Source organism: Cricetulus griseus, chromosome 7 (genome assembly GCF_003668045.3).
Source record: "Cricetulus griseus strain 17A/GY chromosome 7, alternate assembly CriGri-PICRH-1.0, whole genome shotgun sequence".
Lineage (NCBI taxonomy): Eukaryota > Metazoa > Chordata > Mammalia > Rodentia > Cricetidae > Cricetulus > Cricetulus griseus.
Window position 1 is genome coordinate 83,847,735 of NC_048600.1, and position 17,554 is coordinate 83,865,288.

The 17,554-nt window shown below is 50.6% G+C and overlaps 2 protein-coding genes across 3 annotated transcripts; one reads left to right on the forward strand and one right to left on the reverse strand.

Annotated features, from left to right (window-relative positions):
• Nucleotides 1-276: 276 nt before the first annotated feature.
• Nucleotides 277-9,406, forward strand: Dvl2 (dishevelled segment polarity protein 2). Of its 2 annotated transcripts, none has more exons than XM_027426961.2 (15): nucleotides 277-470; nucleotides 4,185-4,254; nucleotides 4,507-4,652; nucleotides 4,786-4,895; nucleotides 4,999-5,134; nucleotides 5,288-5,378; nucleotides 5,491-5,560; nucleotides 5,647-5,786; nucleotides 5,867-5,943; nucleotides 6,595-6,662; nucleotides 6,991-7,119; nucleotides 7,194-7,325; nucleotides 7,448-7,627; nucleotides 8,054-8,272; nucleotides 8,414-9,406. In XM_027426961.2, the coding sequence occupies exons 1-15, from the start codon at nucleotides 277-279 to the stop codon at nucleotides 8,860-8,862; spliced, it is 2,211 nt and encodes a 736-aa protein (XP_027282762.1). In that variant the 3' UTR covers nucleotides 8,863-9,406. The 2 variants fall into 2 exon arrangements, with proteins under 2 accessions (XP_027282762.1, XP_027282763.1); XM_027426962.2 differs by having other exon boundaries at nucleotides 4,786-4,883.
• Nucleotides 9,407-9,563: 157 nt separating this feature from the next.
• Nucleotides 9,564-14,910, reverse strand: Acadvl (acyl-CoA dehydrogenase very long chain). Its single transcript, XM_027426963.2, has 20 exons — nucleotides 14,750-14,910; nucleotides 14,617-14,683; nucleotides 14,281-14,346; nucleotides 14,122-14,194; nucleotides 13,974-14,038; nucleotides 13,751-13,885; nucleotides 12,971-13,115; nucleotides 12,711-12,840; nucleotides 12,497-12,622; nucleotides 11,992-12,190; nucleotides 11,582-11,686; nucleotides 11,069-11,155; nucleotides 10,921-10,983; nucleotides 10,736-10,837; nucleotides 10,562-10,659; nucleotides 10,406-10,478; nucleotides 10,251-10,323; nucleotides 10,086-10,158; nucleotides 9,914-9,989; nucleotides 9,564-9,844 (listed from the first exon to the last, which is right to left on the reverse strand). Exons 1-20 carry the CDS (start codon nucleotides 14,809-14,811, stop codon nucleotides 9,704-9,706), a joined length of 1,959 nt encoding a protein of 652 aa, XP_027282764.1. The 5' UTR covers nucleotides 14,812-14,910; the 3' UTR covers nucleotides 9,564-9,703.
• Nucleotides 14,911-17,554: the final 2,644 nt, after the last annotated feature.

Consider the following 17,554-nt stretch of genomic DNA (forward strand, 5'->3'; position numbering starts at 1 on the left):
TCACGTGGCATGGGGAGAGGTGGGCGGGGACCTCGATACTGTTCGCGACGTAGGTGGTGGTGTTGGACCTCGGCTGTGGGGTCCAGGGTTCTGGGTCTCGCTCCACGGCTCTAAGCTATCACCCTGCTGCTCCACGCCGTCCTCCTTGGGCGCGTCTCCCGCACTGGCCCTGCCCTGTCGGCGCTAGCACGTCAATTTGCGGGTGTGCGCAGGCGCGGCGGGGGCGCTTAGTCCTGTTGGGTGGGCGGCTGAGCCCGGGAGCGCGCGAGCGAGACCATGGCGGGCAGCAGCGCGGGGGGCGGTGGTGTAGGCGAGACGAAGGTGATTTACCATCTGGATGAGGAAGAGACTCCCTACCTGGTGAAGATTCCTGTCCCGGCGGAGCGCATCACCCTCGGCGATTTCAAGAGCGTTTTGCAGCGGCCCGCGGGCGCTAAGTACTTTTTCAAGTCTATGGATCAGGATTTTGGGTAAGCGTGAGGCCTAGACTGGGAAGGACGATGGATGTGCTGGAATGGATTGGGCGATTTTGAGGGGGACTGGACTGCCTTGGAATTTTTCTGGCCTGTTGTAGAACATAGCATATTGTACTATGCTAGAGTAGATCGCCCATCCCAAGACGGACAAGGTTGGACACACAGAGCTTGGGAAGAACGGGCTGGACTTCAGTAAACCAGAGGCAAGAAAATTAGGTTGGAATAATGGGGCACACTGGTTTGTTTGGCCATTCTCTCTACTTGATTTTAGCCACAAGGCTAAGAGGCGATGCTTGAGGATATTTTAGGCTGTGCTGAGATTAGATTCAACTATCTTTTGGTTGTCTGGTATGTTCTCAGACGTCTTCACAAGGATTGTATAGGAATATTCTGTAGGGTTATTTTGTTTGTTTGTTTGTTTGCTGGTTTTGATTTGGTCTTTTGTTTTGAGACAGGCCTTACTCTTTGTATCCTAGGCTGGCTCCGAACTCATGGAGTTCCTGCTTTCAGCCTTGAGAGCTGGAGTTAACAGGTGTGAGCCAATATGCTGGGCATGCAGTGTCATTATGTAGATTGAGCTATACTTAGACAATTTAGGCTATCCTGGCTTATTAATTAGGTCCCATAGTATTATTTTGAGATCTGAAATAATGCAGAGAGGTCTGTCGGGGATAGGTTGGACTGTTTTGAATAGATTTTTTTCTGGCAAAGTTTGCAACCTTCTGAACTCTACTGGGTTCTTTTTATTTTCTCTTAGGAGTAGATTCCCCTCCCCCTACGGGGGAAATTGGAGGTTTGTTTGTTTATTTTAAAGATATTTTATGTGTATGGGTGTTTTGCATGCGTGCATATTTGTGCACTACAAGCATGCAATGCCTCAGAAACCAGAAGATGGCTTGGGATCGCTTGGAACTGGAGTTATGTATATGTTATCCTCTATTTAGGTGCTGGGAATTGCACTCCAGTCCTTTGGAAGAGCAGCCAGTGCTCTTAACTGCTGAGCCAGGATTTCATCCTGTAACTAAAGCTACCTAGAGCTCACAATGTAGAACAGACTCACCTTGAATTTGTAGCAGCCCTGCCTCTATGTCTGCATCCTTCATGCTGAGGCTAGAGGTGTGTGACACTATACCTGGCCCAGACCTGGGTTTACTGTGTTACAAGATAGGAATAGGCTGGTGGAGTCCGTGCATATTGTATTGGGGTATTGCAATCAGTACTGGTGCAGACAGCTGCTTGTGTGGAGGCACTGGGGCTTTGCTAGATTAGATGGGGGTTGTTCTGGGGTAATTTGGGACATTCTGGGTGATCCTGGGCTGGAGTAGAACTCTTGAGTAAGGCAGCCTTTTGTTTTGTAGCTATTGAGACCGAGTCTTGTGTGTCCTCAGGCTCAAGGTCTGAAGATAGAGTGCATTGGATTCTGATGTTCTGAGTTGGCATAAGCAAGGATAGCAGGGTACTGGGGAGAAAAAGGTTATCTACCACCTGGGTTGGAGCAAGGCTCCTTACCTGTGGTTGGAGCACATTCCCCATTAGCTAGAACTGAACAAACTGGACTCTCACTGAAGATTTTTCGACATGGGCAGAGTGATACTATCTAGGGGGTTGTCTTGGATTTGAATCTTGGTTCTTCTTTTTGCATTATAATTTTAGGCAATCTATTTAACTTTTGTGCTTTGATTTCTTCATCTGTGGCATGATGATAATCATAGTGTAAAATACTTAATTTAGGTGCAAGCACATGGTAAATCTTGGTGGCTGGTAATTTTCATTTAGTATTGAGGCTAACTAGTTCATAGACTAGATTATAGTGATACAAAATTGCCTGCTTTGGAGGAGACTGGGCCACGCTGGGTTTGATGAGGTTGGGTTATGTTGGGAAGAGTTGTATACACTGAGCAGACCCCTGGTGACTGGGCTATGTTGTCTTGGCAGCTAATATATGAGGAATATACCTTCAAAATGTGGCATATACCCAAGGCCCCCAGAGCATATTAGGCTAGTGTTAATCAATCAAGAGGTTTTATTTTAATTTTTTCATTATTTTTATGTATATGAGTGTTTTGTCTGCATGTATGTATATCATGTGCATGCCTGGTGCCTGTGAACATTAGAAGAGACAGAGCCCAGAACTGGAGTTACAGATGGTTGTGAGCCACTATGTGGGTGCTGGAAACTAAACCTGGGGCCTTTTGGAAGAGCGATAAATGCTCTTAACCACAAGCCAACTCTCACTAAGCCAGCCCCCAGACAAGAAGTTCTAATTTGAAGGTGAGGGTGTTGTGTATGTGAAAGTAAGCCTCATGGCTCATATTTTGTCACCATGTATTTGCTAATGCTTACTAAGTATCAAGGCTGGTGCTGCACACCCAGGACACATGTTGAACAGAGTAGGTGCTAATGATTTCTTGTGGGTATTGAGAAGGAACAAGTTTAATCCGAGGCGGGAGCCTGTGGGAGGCTGGCCACCAAGGCTGGGCTTCAGGATGTTTCAGGCTGAGCAGATTGCTTAGTGAGATGAGGCAGCCAGGAAACGGGAAGCCTCTCATCCCCTCTCAGTGGGCGCTTTCCTGGTGTGGAGTGTTACTGTCACATTGAAGGGTGTTTTCACCTAGCAAAGGCCACACATTTGGATGTCTCTGGGTGTGAATTAGAACTGAAAGGCTGTGGAACAGCAGAGGAGTACACGAGTACCAGGGCCTTTAATGGGACAGATGTGTAGAACAGAGATAAGGTTAGCAAGGCTCTGAGTTAGATATTTGGAGCAATTGGAGAACTGTCCCTAAGGGCCTTTGGAGAGGTACTTGGAGGTTTGGATCAGATGGGAAGCACTCTTTAGAGCAGCATTATATTTCTAAGGATGAACTGGGGGTGGGTAGTAAAATAAGGCAAGAACCTGAGTGAAAGCCAATAGTTTCACTGTAAAAGCCGAGTGGCCAGGCACCACAGTGATGCATGCTGGGCATGGTGACATACCTTTAGTCCTAGGAGGCAGAGGCAGACAGATCTCTGTGAGGTCAATCTAGTATACATAGTGAATTCCAGGCCATCCAGGGATACAATGAGACACCCCCCCCCCCCGAAAAAAAAGGTAGAAGATTGGGTCTGGAGGGATGGCTTAGAGGATGAGTGCTTGGTCCTCTGAAAGAGTTCAGTTCCCAGCATCAAAATGGTAGCTCATTACTACCAGTAACTACAGTTCCTGTAGGATCTAATGCCCTTTTCTGTCCTCTACAAGCACCCTCACATGTTCATATGTGTGACAGTTGTATACAGGAACATGTACATATAAACATTAAAAAACATGAAGAGTACTAGTGAGGGCAGCAGAGAGTCAACATGCTTGGGTTGGATGCAGCTTGGGAGAGGCTTTGAATGAGATTTGGGGTGGGGGTACTAATCTATCTCCCCCCCCCTTTATCTCTATCTCTTGTTTTTTCAAGACAGGGTTTCTTTCTCTGTGTAGCCCTAGTTGTCCCGGAACTCGCTCTGTAGACTGGAATAGTCTAGAACTCACAGAGATCTACCTGCCTCTGCCTCCTGAGTGCTTCTTCATCTTTGGGGGGGGGTAGGCAGACAGGGTCTCTATGTAACACTGGCTGGCTTCAAGTTCACTGAGCTCCTCCTGCCTCTGCCTCCCAAGTGTTAGAACTGAAGGTGTGCACCATCACACCTGACATCTTCCTGAGTCCTCTACTCTCTCCACAGGGTGGTGAAGGAAGAGATTTCAGATGACAATGCCCGCCTACCTTGCTTCAATGGAAGGGTTGTCTCCTGGGTAAGGAGAGTCATTACCAAGCTGCTTCCAACCTCAGTCTCTTTCTGCAACTCCCCGCCTTGCCCAGTCATTGGTGGCCCTGGCTTCCCACTTCTACTTGTAGAAGCAGAGGGCATTCCTTAGCCATACTGGCTGTTTTTTCTGGGCTGTTCTCCCGGGTCTCTGAGATCCTGTTCTCTTTCTGCCCCTTTCCCTAAGTCTTTCCACTTAAACCACTACCCAATGGAGCCATGTTTTCTTGCACTCTTTTAGCTAGTGTCATCAGATAACCCCCAGCCTGAGATGGCTCCCCCAGCCCATGAGTCTCGGACAGAACTGGTTCCTCCACCTCCACCATTACCGCCTTTGCCTCCAGAAAGAACCAGTGGTATTGGGGACTCAAGACCTCCATCCTTCCAGTGAGTCCTTTACACTCTTGAATCTAGGGGAGGGGGGTAAAGAGGGAATCCAGTCCAAGCCCTTGGAGAGGGGAGACTGAGGATTTGGTGCTGTTCTGTTGACACTGGTTGGAAACTGTCTCTACCCATGTAGCCCCAATGTGTCCAGCAGCCATGAAAATCTAGAGCCTGAGACAGAAACTGAGTCTGTTGTATCACTGAGACGAGAACGAACTCGAAGGAGAGACAGCAGTGAGCATGGCGGTGAGGGGACAGGCCCTGGAGGCAGGGTAGACTGGGAGCTGGGAGGGGAGGTTCAGCATGAAGGATGGGAGGCCTGGCTCCTGAGGTTCTCCTTTATACATAGCTGGTGGCCACAGGCCCAGTGGCACCTCAAGGCTGGAGCGCCACCTGGCTGGGTACGAGAGTTCTTCCACCCTCATGACCAGTGAGCTGGAGAGTACCAGCCTAGGAGACTCTGATGAGGATGACACCATGAGTAGGTATGCTTCACACATCTCCACCCAGGAATCACTCTCCCCTCCCTCCCTCCCTCCCTCCCTCCTCCCTCCCTCCCTCCCTCCTCCCTCCCTCCCCTCCCTCGGGCTCCCTGACCACATCTACTTCCAAATGCCCTGCTTCTCAATCGCTATCAGATTCAGCAGTTCCACTGAGCAGAGCAGTGCCTCCCGCCTCCTCAAGCGCCACCGAAGGCGGAGAAAGCAGCGGCCACCACGCATGGAAAGGGTGAGGTTTCTTTGGGAGAAGTGGGCCTTTGTTTAGCTGGTCCACAGAGGCTTGGGGCTTGTCTCTGTACTGGTGAAGAGCAGTTCACCTCTTTCCTGTCTTCCTGCCACAGACCTCATCCTTTAGCAGTGTCACCGATTCCACAATGTCTCTCAACATCATCACAGTTACACTCAACATGGGTATGGAAGCTCCTAATGAGAGAAGGGGAGGGGAGGGTCTCCAGGGTTTCTGGGGCTTAGTCCCCTCATGTGAACTCCCCCCACAGAGAAGTACAACTTCCTGGGCATCTCCATTGTGGGCCAAAGTAATGAGCGGGGTGACGGAGGCATCTACATCGGCTCCATCATGAAGGGGGGCGCTGTGGCTGCTGATGGGCGCATAGAGCCTGGAGACATGCTTTTGCAGGTGTGCTGACAGGTTGGACACTGGCTTGGGCAGAGGCTCTCACCCTCCCACATTGCCTCTGACCCACTTCTCCCTTCCAGGTGAATGATATGAACTTTGAGAACATGAGCAATGATGACGCTGTACGGGTACTGAGAGACATTGTGCACAAACCAGGGTGAGCCTCTGCTAGGTTCCCACCCTTAGGCCTCTTGTTTTTAAGTTCTTTCACCTTTGTTGTGCAATTTAAAAAAGAAGTGAGGCCAGGCATGGCGGCACACACCTCTAATCATAGCACTTGGAAGAGGCAGGTGGCACTTTGATTGTGGTCTACATAGTGAGACCCTGTCTCAAAAAAAAAAAAAAAAAAAGCAAAATAACAAATCTAAGTGGCAGTACATGTCACTCCAGCTTAAATCATGAAAAAATTTTGGTGACTACCTCAGAAAGCCCACCCACTGCACACTCCTTCCCACTTCCACCCTCCTCACTGATGGTAATTACTCTCTTGACTTCTTTGGTCAAGAAAACCTTTGATGGGTTTTTCCACCCATGCCTGAATCCTGGAACAAGATGGTTCAGTGTTACCTGTCTCGTGCTTCCTGTGAATGAATGGTACAGTGTGTACTCCCTTGTTTCACTCAGCACTATGTTTTTAACTTGCCCATATTGGTGAGTCATCCACATTGTGGAGCCCTCCACTCTCACGTTCTCATAGCCCAGTTATGTGTGTGTTCCTTTCTCCTGTATCTTATGCATCAGACGTTGGTACTTCTGAAGTCTCTTCCCTTTGTGTGCTTGACTGTGACTGGCCTTCTCTTTTCCACAGCCCCATCGTGCTGACCGTGGCCAAGTGCTGGGATCCCTCTCCCCAGGCCTACTTCACCCTCCCCCGAAGTGAGTGATGCTCAGGCAGGGGTCTGAAGTTAGATCTGGGGAGCCTGGGCATGGTGGCTTAAGCTTGTGATCCTGGAATCTGGGAGGCTAAGACAGGAGGCTCTCCCAAAGTTTGAGGCCAGCCTGGAATATATAGTGAGTTCCAGGCCAGCCTGGGCTACAGAGTGAAATCCTGCCTCAAACAAACAAGAACAAAAAGAGATTAGAGGTGCCAGAAGATGAGGGTGGGCTTCCAAGTTACAGGGGATGGGTTCAGGAAGGTCAAGGGAGGGACAGGACAGGGCTAGTTTCGTACGATTGAGTGGTGATTATTTTACTTTTGCACCAGATGAGCCCATCCAGCCAATTGATCCCGCTGCCTGGGTGTCACACTCCGCTGCTCTGACTGGCACCTTCCCTGCTTATCCGGGCTCTTCATCTATGAGCACTATTACATCTGGCTCGTCCCTGCCTGATGGTGAGTCTCAAGTCCCTTCCCACCTCCCTGTTTGAGTGAACCTTTCTTCAGTTCTCTGTTCTCTCCTCTGTTAGGCTGTGAAAGCCGGGGTCTCTCTATCCACATGGACATGGCCTCTGTGACCAAGGCCATGGCAGCTCCAGAATCTGGGCTAGAAGTTCGGGACCGCATGTGGCTCAAGATCACCATCCCAAATGCCTTTCTAGGTATTCCCAGACCCTGAGCAAGGTGGCATGGGAAGGGGAGGAAGAGACCAAGGCCGGGAACAGCACAAGGGTGAGGGTAGGGTTTGGGAGGAAAGTCTGACTTTTCCCACTGTTGATCTCAGGCTCAGATGTGGTAGACTGGCTGTACCATCATGTGGAAGGCTTTCCTGAGCGCCGGGAGGCCCGGAAGTATGCCAGTGGACTATTGAAGGCGGGACTCATCCGACACACTGTCAACAAGATTACTTTTTCTGAGCAGTGCTATTATGTCTTCGGGGACCTCAGTGGTGGCTGTGAAAGTTGTAAGTCACCTTCCCTGGTGTGGGAGAGCAGATTGTCCTACCTTGTTCTTCAGTCCAACCCTAGACCTGGCCCAGGAACTGTAGCCATGGCCACCAGGGTAGTCAGGCACTGTGTGTTCCACGCTTGGCCTTGTAGTGGCCAACCATGGGGGCTGATATGTGCCTATATACTGCTGAACAAGCCAGGTACTAGTTGCAGAACTGTATTCCCAAGGGAAAGAGTGCCTCATGAGTCCCACAAAAGCATATTGGGCTAGTGACCCTGGTTGTGTCTGTGCCCTAGTAGCTGAGTTTCCTATTCCAAGCCGCCATAATCCCTTTGGCCTTCCCATTGTGGGTGGCTCTGGGGAAATGGTTCCCGGTTTCTCTCTGTTCTCAGGAATCCTGGCCTCTTAAAACAGGGACCTCTCTTTCCCTTTGTTCCAGACCTAGTTAACCTGTCTCTGAACGACAATGATGGTTCCAGTGGGGCTTCTGACCAGGATACCCTGGCTCCTCTTCCTGGAGCTACCCCCTGGCCCCTGCTGCCTACCTTCTCCTACCAGTACCCAGCCCCACACCCATACAGCCCACAGCCTCCACCCTACCACGAGCTTTCATCCTATACTTACGGTGGAGGCAGTGCCAGCAGCCAGCACAGTGAAGGTAAGTCACCCCACATACTAATACAGCTAGAGAGTGAGGGCACGGTAGAGGGGACTCAGGGAGGAGGCAAGAGCAGGGGCTTCGGGAATCCAGAGGACTCTGGACTGAGCTTCACTTACCCCATTCCCCCCCCCCCAACAGGGAGCCGGAGCAGTGGGTCAACAAGAAGTGATGGGGGGGCCGGGCGCACAGGGAGGCCTGAGGAACGGGCCCCTGAGTCAAAGTCTGGCAGTGGCAGTGAGTCCGAGCTTTCCAGCCGGGGAGGCAGCCTTCGGCGGGGTGGGGAACCCAGTGGGACTGGTGATGGGGGTCCCCCTCCATCCAGGGGCTCAACAGGCGGTACTCCTAATCTCCGAGCTCTTCCAGGGCTCCATCCCTATGGACCTCCCCCTGGCATGGCTCTCCCCTATAATCCCATGATGGTAGTCATGATGCCTCCACCCCCACCCCCTGTCTCTACTGCAGTGCAGCCCCCTGGTGCTCCTCCAGTTAGAGACCTGGGCTCTGTGCCCCCAGAACTGACAGCTAGCCGTCAGAGCTTCCACATGGCCATGGGCAACCCCAGTGAATTTTTTGTAGATGTTATGTAGGGCCTACCCTGAGGCCGCATTGGGTCCGTGCCCTTGGCCTGTCAAGTTTCAGCTTGGTGCTCCTTATAGTGCCTGTGTTCATCCTGGTGCTTGATACCTACCACAATGTTTTTGCCACTGTGACTCTCACCAGCAGTGCCTGGTCCTTCCCCTTCCTCAGGGGTAGTCGGGGACCTTTGGTTATTTTTAGCTTTATTTTTTATAAGCCTTTTGGGGGGTTAAAATAGACTTTCTTATATTTTGGGGAGTATTTTTTTAGTAGACATTTTCTCTTTTATGTGAAGAAACCCTTCATATAAAATTTCCTGGGTCCCTTCTAACCCCAGAATATGACCACCACCTCCAGTTGCCTCATTAGCAGTCACTTGGAGGGTGGGTGGTGGTTAGTGGTACCCTGGGAAGAGGAAGGGGGGGGCCTGGGTACCCTAGACAGCAGTCCAAGGAAGCTGGTGGTGTGTACATGGGGACTGTGTAGCTGCCTTTGTTACTCTATTTATTTTAGTCACTTGTATAAAATACCAAATAAAGCAATAGAGGCCAATTCCCCAAGCCTCTGGCTCCTTTCTTTGGGAGGCAGGCAGTGGAGAAGAGGGAGACACGAGGAGGGACCAGTGAGGTACAGCAGCAGAGGGGCTTGTTAGAAAGTTGGGATGGAAGCAGGCTCTGGACAGGAGGGACTGGAGAGATGCAGCAGCAGAGGGTGGCTTGTTAGAAAGTTTATTGTTCTTAAGGCAGTAAAGAATCCAGAGAACAAACACTTATTGGGGCCCCATAAAGGGGGCCTGTGTTTTGGCATAAGGGAAGGCACATAACTTAGATGCTAGAGCCTGACTGGGTGTATTCAGATTCGAAGGGGGTTGCTGGTCACCACGCCACCACTATCCACCATGGCCTTGGAGATGCTTTTGAAGTTACGGAAGAGCTGCTGCTGCTGAGGGTTGGATTGCAGGTTAGCCATGTTTTCTCGGATCCGTGCTGCAGCCTGGGGGAGAAAAGAGGGTCAGGCCTCTGTCTCAGTTCCCCACTTGCACTGGGTACCTCCAAGGCTCACCTCAATACACCAGCTGTCACAGAGCATTTTCTCATGCTGTGCTTCGGGGTGGCCCTCACTCAGGGATCTTGAAGCTCTGTAAGGAAATGAGAGGTTGATAATCTTGTGCTGTGGTACTGGCCCAGCTACTCTGTGGCTCAAAGCTCCCAAGCTTCCCACTCTGCCTTCCTACCTGGAGAGAACCACCACCATGGCATAGAGGTCAATGGCTCCATCTGCCAGCCGGTGCAGCAGGAACTGTTCATCTGTCAGGTAGATGAGGGTGTGGGGGTTAGCAGTCTGAGGGGAGGAGGGAGGGAATGGGGCGGAAGGTAAGGGGGTTGCAGGGCTCACTCACTGACGATCCCTTTCTTGTGTTTCATCAGCTTGGCCTCCACTACAGTGGCAAATTGCTCCAGAGCCTGCACTGTCTGAAGAGACAAGAGTCACAGAGCTCAGAAGAAGAAGGCAGCCCAGCCCCCGGCTGTAGGCTCTGCTCAAAGGACCACTCACCAGTTCACCACTGTGACTTAACTCTGGGTGGACAACCCCGGAGAGACTCAAACCACTCCCAAGTCCTGTCCGCCTGGAAAGAAATGGAAGAGTGGGTGACTGGTTAGTTGCTGCATGCCTACCATCTTGTCTTCCCTGGCCCTGTCCCTGGCTTACCGCCTCAGCTGTTTGCCTGCTTCTCCTATCAGGAGGCCAACATTCCCAAGAGGATTCTTTAGGGCATTGCCAAGCCCAGTGAGTTCCTTTCCTTTGTCCTGTCGGGGAGGAGGGTCCAACAGTCAGGACTCAGTGTCCTTCACACTTCCTCTCCCTTCCTCTCCTTCCTCTTACCATACAGCCCTGCAGAGCCACAAACAATCGAAGAATGTCATTTGTCCCTTCAAAGATCCGGAAGATTCGAGTATCTCGGAGCACACGCTCTACCCCAGGTTCCTAGTGAAGGGGGAGATACATAAACCTCTGTCGCCAGGTGCCTGTCCACAATGTAGGACACCATGCTGAGGAATACTCCGTACCTTCATGAAACCCATGCCCCCCAATATTTGGATACACTCATCTGTTACTCTCCAGGCTGCCTCCTAAGGACACAGAAACAGATGAATTTGGTTTTGGAGCTGAGTTCCTGAACTGAACTCTGCCCTTCCGTCATGCCTGGGTCCTCACCGAGCCAAAGATTTTGCTGATGGCGGCCTCTATCTGGAAGTCTGTGAATCCCCGGTCCATGTTGGCACTCAGCATGTAAGCCATGGACTGAGGGGGCATGGTTGGGATGTGGGGAAGAAAACAGGAAAGAGCTGCATCAGGCAGGATAGTTCATACTGCAAGACCAGCTCTGCTCGACTCCCCTACAACCCTTGCATTCATTCACTTTCTCTAACCCCCTGGTCAGGTCAAACATGTCTAGTAGGTGGTCCTCTGGTTTGGTGAACTGGGCTTCCAGGCCTCAGACCTTTTAAAGGGGTGGTTAGAATTAGTACTTGGTAAATCATCTGGGAAGCATGTAGCAGAGCAGCATCACTCCTTCAGAAGCTGAACTGACTATGCCTCCTCGCATCCCCTAGGGCATTGGTGTAAAGCTGGAGACCCACTGCCCCAGGTGCTGCTGGGGGTTGTAGTCTGACCCAACTGTGAAGAAAGTCATAGGGCTCCAGGGGGAGGGGCACAGGAAACCCTTACCTCAGTCACATACTGCAGAATTGCCATCCGAGCCAACTTTTCCTGGATCATCCCAAAGTTGTAAATTTTGTCCCCAAACTGGGTGCGGTTAGTAGCATGGTCAACCTGAAAGGCACATGTATCCCACTTGTGATTCTGCAGTCTCCACTGAGATGAGGACTATAGACCCAACTTATGAGATCTGGGAGAGAGAGAGAGAGAGAGAGAGAGAGAGAGAGAGAGAGAGAGAGAGAGTGTGTGTGTGTGTTGCTCTGATGGAGGCAGTGCCTACAATGTAGCCAGGGGCACATGCAAAGAGTAATTCCTTACTTAGTAGATCTGGAAGTGTGTGTGTGTGTGTTGCTAGATAGCCAGGGGCACATACAAAGAGTGATTCCTTCAGGCTAGCTAGGGACTGAGGCAGGACTCACCGCCTTTGCAATGATGGCTTTCATGGTGCCTGCTAGGGTTGCAGCCATCCCAAATCTTCCATTGTTGAGGATATTCACGGCAACCTTGAAGCCGCTTCCCACCTCTCCTAGAACATTCTCTGATGGTACCTTTACTCCATCAAAGTACACTTCTGCTGTGTTAGATGCTTTGATACCCATCTTCTTTTCAGGGAGCCCACTGAAAAGGCAGCGCAGGAAAGTTGAGGTGTGAATAGTGAATAGGTTGCTGTGGCGGAAAATGGCCTGTCTAGTCCTTACAATCAGGGAGGAACTCCTTTAGAGAGGGTACAGGCACTGCACATGTGCCCTAGGGCTATGGAAGTCTGGCAATGTACTATTACCTTTGTTCCCCCAAGGAAACAAACTGCCCACTTCCTCTGGCTCTTGTACATGCCCCAGCATGACCTGTAATAACCATTTGCTTTTGAGAGCCCAGTGCTGTCCCCGTCCTTGAATCCACCTTATCTTCACCACGCTCACTCACTGGGTAACACCTCCGAAGCCCCTTTCCACCACAAAAGCTGTGATCTTGTCTTTCACGGCCCCTGTGGCTGCATCTTTAATTGGTGTCTTGGCAAAGACAGTGAAAATATCTGCGATGCCTCCATTACTGTGGAAGAATGAGGCAGTAAATAGTGTGGCTCAGAGCAGTGAGGTCAGGAGATGGGCTGAAGGGAAGAAGAGAAATGGAAGATTGCCTGATCCAAATCTTCGTTCCATTGAGAGTATAATATTTTCCACAGGGGCTGGGTACAGCTGAGGTTCTGATGGAGGCTGCATCTGACCCACTCGAGGGCTCTGTTAGGCAGAAAGCCGCCACAGCCTGCCCTGTCAGGAAGAGAACTTATTTACCTGGAATCATGATGCCCATCAAAGTTGTGTCCCTCCCATACAGTTCCTTGTAACTCCATGAGTGACACCACACTCCTTACCCCTAGGTCTTTTAAGGTTGCCTTACCAGATGCCACTTTGGGGAGGTATTTTTCTTTCTGGGCCTTTGTGCCATAGAGCAAGATGCCTTTGAAACCGATGCTCTGATGAGCTCCCAGGGTAACGCTAACACCAAGGTCATGCATGCCCACGATCTCTGCCAAGCGAGCATACTGGAGGGGAAGAAGGCATCTGGGATTGTAACGGGCTGCACTGAACTGGCCCTCAACAGGAGAGTACAGGCAACAGGGTAGAGGCTGTCCTGGGTCATCTCTACTGTAGGCATGTAAAATGGGATCATAAGAGGCACGGGCAGGACTGGTGATGTAGCTCAGTGCTAGACAGCTTGTCTAGCCTGCATGAGGCCCTTAATTGAGAAAATAGGAACAGGGACATAAAGGTCCTAGACCTTTGTTTTCTGAGATAGTCTCACTATATAACCCCAGCTAGCCTGGACCATGATAATGTAGACCAGGCTGGCCTCAGACTCAGAGGTCTACTTGTTTCTGCCCCCAACATGTTGCCATTAAAGGCATATATTGCCATGCCCAGCTGTTACTGGTCTTGATGGGAATATTACCCACTACCCCATTGTCACAACACAGTCCCTGTAGACTTGGCTTCCAGGGTTAGGTCCTTGGTCCTAGTGGCCTGCACAGAGATAATGTTTTCAGGGAAAGATGTATACACAGCTGAGAAATTGAACAGGCAGACAGTACCCCTAGCTACTTGCTTGGTGAGGAAGCTGAATCTGCCAAAGCTGGAGTAATGTGGTGTATTAGTAAGTTAACAAGGGAGGATCCCTCACCTGGGTATTGCAGAGGCCCAAACCACCCAGCTCACTGGGTACTTGCAGACCAAATGCCCCCAGTTCCTTGAGGCCCTGCAAAGTCTTCTCCTCCACCTGCTCCAAGGAGTCGTTTTTGGCAGGATCATTCACTTCCTGGGCAAGGAATAGGACCCCATATTCAGAGGCTCCTTTAAGCTTAGCATTTGGCTACCCCAAGGGGCTGTGCCCAGGTATTGCTTACCTCAAAGAACCTGCCCACTGGTCCCACCAGCTCTTTGAGAAATTGTGTCTGTTCTTCATTGAGCACTTCAGGATGGGAAAGAACAGGCCAGTCAGGTAGGGAGGCTGCCCTGCCCACACTGCCACTGATTAATTACCCCTTTGCTTACCAGATGGGTATGGGAACACCTGATCGGTGGTGAGCTGGCCTTTGAACATTCCCACAGCAAAGGACTTAGATTCCTGGGCAGGGAAGAAAAGTTTCAGGGCTGATTGGAATGAGTCTACTCCTGGCTTATACGGGTCAATCCAATTTCCGGGTCACTTACCGCCTTGGCTGTTTTTTCTTTGGTGGAAGCATCGGAGGAGAGGGTATCTGGCTTGTCCTGAACAGCCTGGGGAGAGGGGAAGAGCCGTTAAAATAAGCTGGAGATGGGTCTTAAGGTGTGCCGAGCAGAACACCGGAAGCGCTGGCTCTGGGAATGGTGTGAGCAGTGTCTTTTCCCCTACTTTCTCACTAGGGCACCCTGGCTTGCCCTTTCCCCTACTTTCTGTGCCAGAGCTATCACCAGGTGACTGGGGTAAGACAGAGACCCCTATTGGTCGCAGTTAGTGGGAGCCGACAATTCCCATTTCTGTGCCCCTCTTCCTCATCTGTCACTTACCTCGCTGGCATAAAGTCTCTGGGCAGAGGTAGGCCGGTGCTGCCCCAGAAGCACAGTAGGTCGCGAGCTGTAAGGAATCTGGGTTCAGTCCTGCCCTGATTCCCAGACCCACTGCCCCCAGCCATATACTGACCTTCGGGCCCCCAGCCGCAGCAGCTGCCGCCCCACGCTCGGAGTTATCCGAGCCGACTGCATCTCTAAGCTGTGGCCGAAGCCTTGACCGCTGACCTCCCCTTACGTCCCGCCTGCCTAAGGGTTGTGTGTATCTAGGCCTTGAGTCATGCTCCACAATGCACTGCGTGGTGGGGGTGTGGTCTTTCGGGCCCAGATGCGTGGTGGGAATTGAAGTTCGGCGGGTACCCGGTTCCTGTATTTTGACCGACCTAGAGTGATCGATCTTCAAGCGATCCGTTTTCTTTCCCACTCTTTAGTGCCGCGGGTCTGAATGAAAGTCTAGTTCGATAAAAAGGGATGAGATAAGATGAGCGAAATGGGGAAGAATTTAAGTGACTACAGCCAGAGGGATGGAGAGAGGACTTCCTAGATGGAATTAGAGGGGAGAGATGGGAAAAAGGACCGTAAGGTAAATGTCAGATGCAGAGGCATGGATTCTTTGGGAAAATGATTCCTACAAATAAGGAGGGACATGGGGTGGCAGATTCAATCTGGTGTGTGCTCTAAGCAAATTCTGAGCTAGGAGGTTTCACAAGTTCAAAACACCTAAAAGGACAAAACACATAGTAGGTGTCTTTTATGGACTCTGGGAGACACTGAATCAGGGAGATCACCGTGAATGAGGTCTCAGAGACCCTGTTTTTGTTTTTTTTTTTAAAAGTAAAAACTCCAAAATAACACGAAATTTATACTTTTTTTAAAAAACTACGTGTCTGTGTGTTTGTATATAGGTACATGTATATGAGTGCAGTGTCTGTAGAAGCCAGAGACTATGGGTCCTCTGGAGCTGGAGTTACAGGCATTTGTGATCTCCTGTCGGGTGCTGGGAACGTGGGTGTTCAGGTCCCTCTGGAAGAACCATGTGCATTTCTCTTTCTTCCTTTCAAGACAGGGTTTCTCTGTGGAGCCCTGGCTGTCCTGGAACTCCCTCTGTAGACCAGGCTGGCCTAGTCACAGAGATCCACCTGCCTCTCCCTCCCCAGTGCTGGGATTAAAGGTGTGTGCCACCACCATCAGGTTTGAGATGGCTCAGCAAGTAAGAGTATTTGTTGCTCTTGCAGAGGACCTGAGTTCAGCTTTCAGTGCCCACATACATAGTGGCACATAAGTATTTGTAACTCCAGTTGCTCTCTTCTGACCTCTGCAAGCATGTCATATGCACACACACATGAACATATACATAACATTAAAAAATAATACAATAAACCTAAAATATAAAGAAATGTGCCAGGAGGTGTGCACGCCTTTAATCCTAGCACTGGGGAGGCAAAGGCAGGCTGATCTCTTGTGAGTTTGAGGGCAGCCTGGTCTACTGAGCGAGATCCAGGACAGGTTATAAAGCTACAGAGAAACCCTTTCTCAAAAAACAACAAAAAGTTTGTTTGTGTGTGCACTCACAAGCACACATCAGAAGACAACTTTCAATAGTCAGTTCTCTCCTTCCACCTTTATGTGGGTTCCTGATGTCAGGTTTGGCAGCAAGTTTCTATACCCAGTGAAGCCATGCCACTGACCCCTGTACACCCCCTCCTCTTTCCATACTTCTCATTGCGATCAGGCCTGGGAAGAGAAAGAGCTGTGCTGAACTTAATTCTTCTGAATTGCTGGGACTGCCTTAGAGAAAACCCTCTTTCCCACTTTTCGGGAAAGTAGCTAAATTATACCTGGCTTTTGGGGAGGCACACTATGTGTTTCAAGGGGACCTGTGGAAGAATGGAACCATGATCTGCTTGCCTACTTTACTAGCTACAACTGCGTAGGGAGAAGGCAGCTCAACTCCAATCTTGGCGGATTAGGGAGATTAGCAAGAGAAGAGAGATGTCCCAGAGACCAAGAGGTGAAAAACAACCGGGTCTTTAGAGGGGAGATCTGGATCTGTGGTGGGGGCCTGGGTGCTCTTTCTGTTCCCAAATCTTTCCATGGGGTCTAGAATGAAAGGACAAAGGCTGGAGAACCTTAGATAGCTAAATGTGTAAGTGACTTGGCCTCACTCCTTTGTCCCTTGCTTCTTACTAGTTCCCAGGTCAGCCCTCTGGCTCTTGGCCCCCCCACTATTGCGGTGGGCGCCTCCCCTCCTTACAGTGCTGCACAGTGACCTCTTCCAGGCCTTGCTGGGTGAGTAAATCCAGGCGTCTAAGGGGGGTAAATCCATGGTGGAAGGGGCTAGCCTGGGCCTATGAGGGCAGATGTTACAGGTTCTAGACTGTGTAGACGCCTGCAGAGCATCTGGTCCAAGCTATGGCTTCTGTAGCTAGAGGAGCTTCTCTTGACAAACTGAAGCCATGGATAGAGGTGGTGGCCAGAGAGGCCTGGGATGTGGGAGGGTAACTTAGTTATGTTCCTGTGGCAGATATCCTGGACTATTATGAGGCTTCCATCTCAGAGGGTCAGGTAAGGTGGTAGAGGTGGGTGCCTGGCTGGCTTCCTAACTGAGGTGGCAGGACTGGAGGGACTCACAAATTCCTTGCTAATATTAAACTGAGAATTAGGGGCTTGGCAACACAACCCTGAGTATTGACTGAGGGGTTGAGGACACTGAGAGTGCTCTTTCTGTGGTTAGCCAGTCCCGAACCCTTTTCTCCTTCTCCCCTTTCTTGGATTGCCCCAATTTCAGCACCAGAGAGACCAGGCCATAATTAATTACTTTTCAGACTTCCTCTGAATCCTAGGGGATAACTAGGCCCCCAGGATTCCTTGCTGCCTGCCCCTCCCTCAGCCCCTACCCCATGCTGTGACCTCCCTCTAGCATTCAAATAACCAGGGA

What these genes read in the sequence shown, in the direction of transcription:
- Acadvl (XM_027426963.2), bottom strand. Translation starts at nt 14,811, where the DNA reads ATGCAGTCGGCTCGGATAACTCCGAGCGTGGGGCGGCAGCTGCTGCGG. An exon ending in GGTGTTCCCATACCCATCTG is followed by an intron (nt 14,039 to 14,121) that starts GTAAGCAAAGGG and finishes CCCATCCTGAAG; the next exon opens with TGCTCAATGAAGAACAGACA. An exon ending in GCAGGCAAACAGCTGAGGCG is followed by an intron (nt 10,479 to 10,561) that starts GTAAGCCAGGGA and finishes ATTTCTTTCCAG; the next exon opens with GCGGACAGGACTTGGGAGTG.
- Dvl2 (XM_027426961.2), top strand. Translation starts at nt 277, where the DNA reads ATGGCGGGCAGCAGCGCGGGGGGCGGTGGTGTAGGCGAGACGAAGGTG. An exon ending in CTGGAGACATGCTTTTGCAG is followed by an intron (nt 5,787 to 5,866) that starts GTGTGCTGACAG and finishes TCTCCCTTCCAG; the next exon opens with GTGAATGATATGAACTTTGA. An exon ending in CATCCCAAATGCCTTTCTAG is followed by an intron (nt 7,326 to 7,447) that starts GTATTCCCAGAC and finishes TGTTGATCTCAG; the next exon opens with GCTCAGATGTGGTAGACTGG.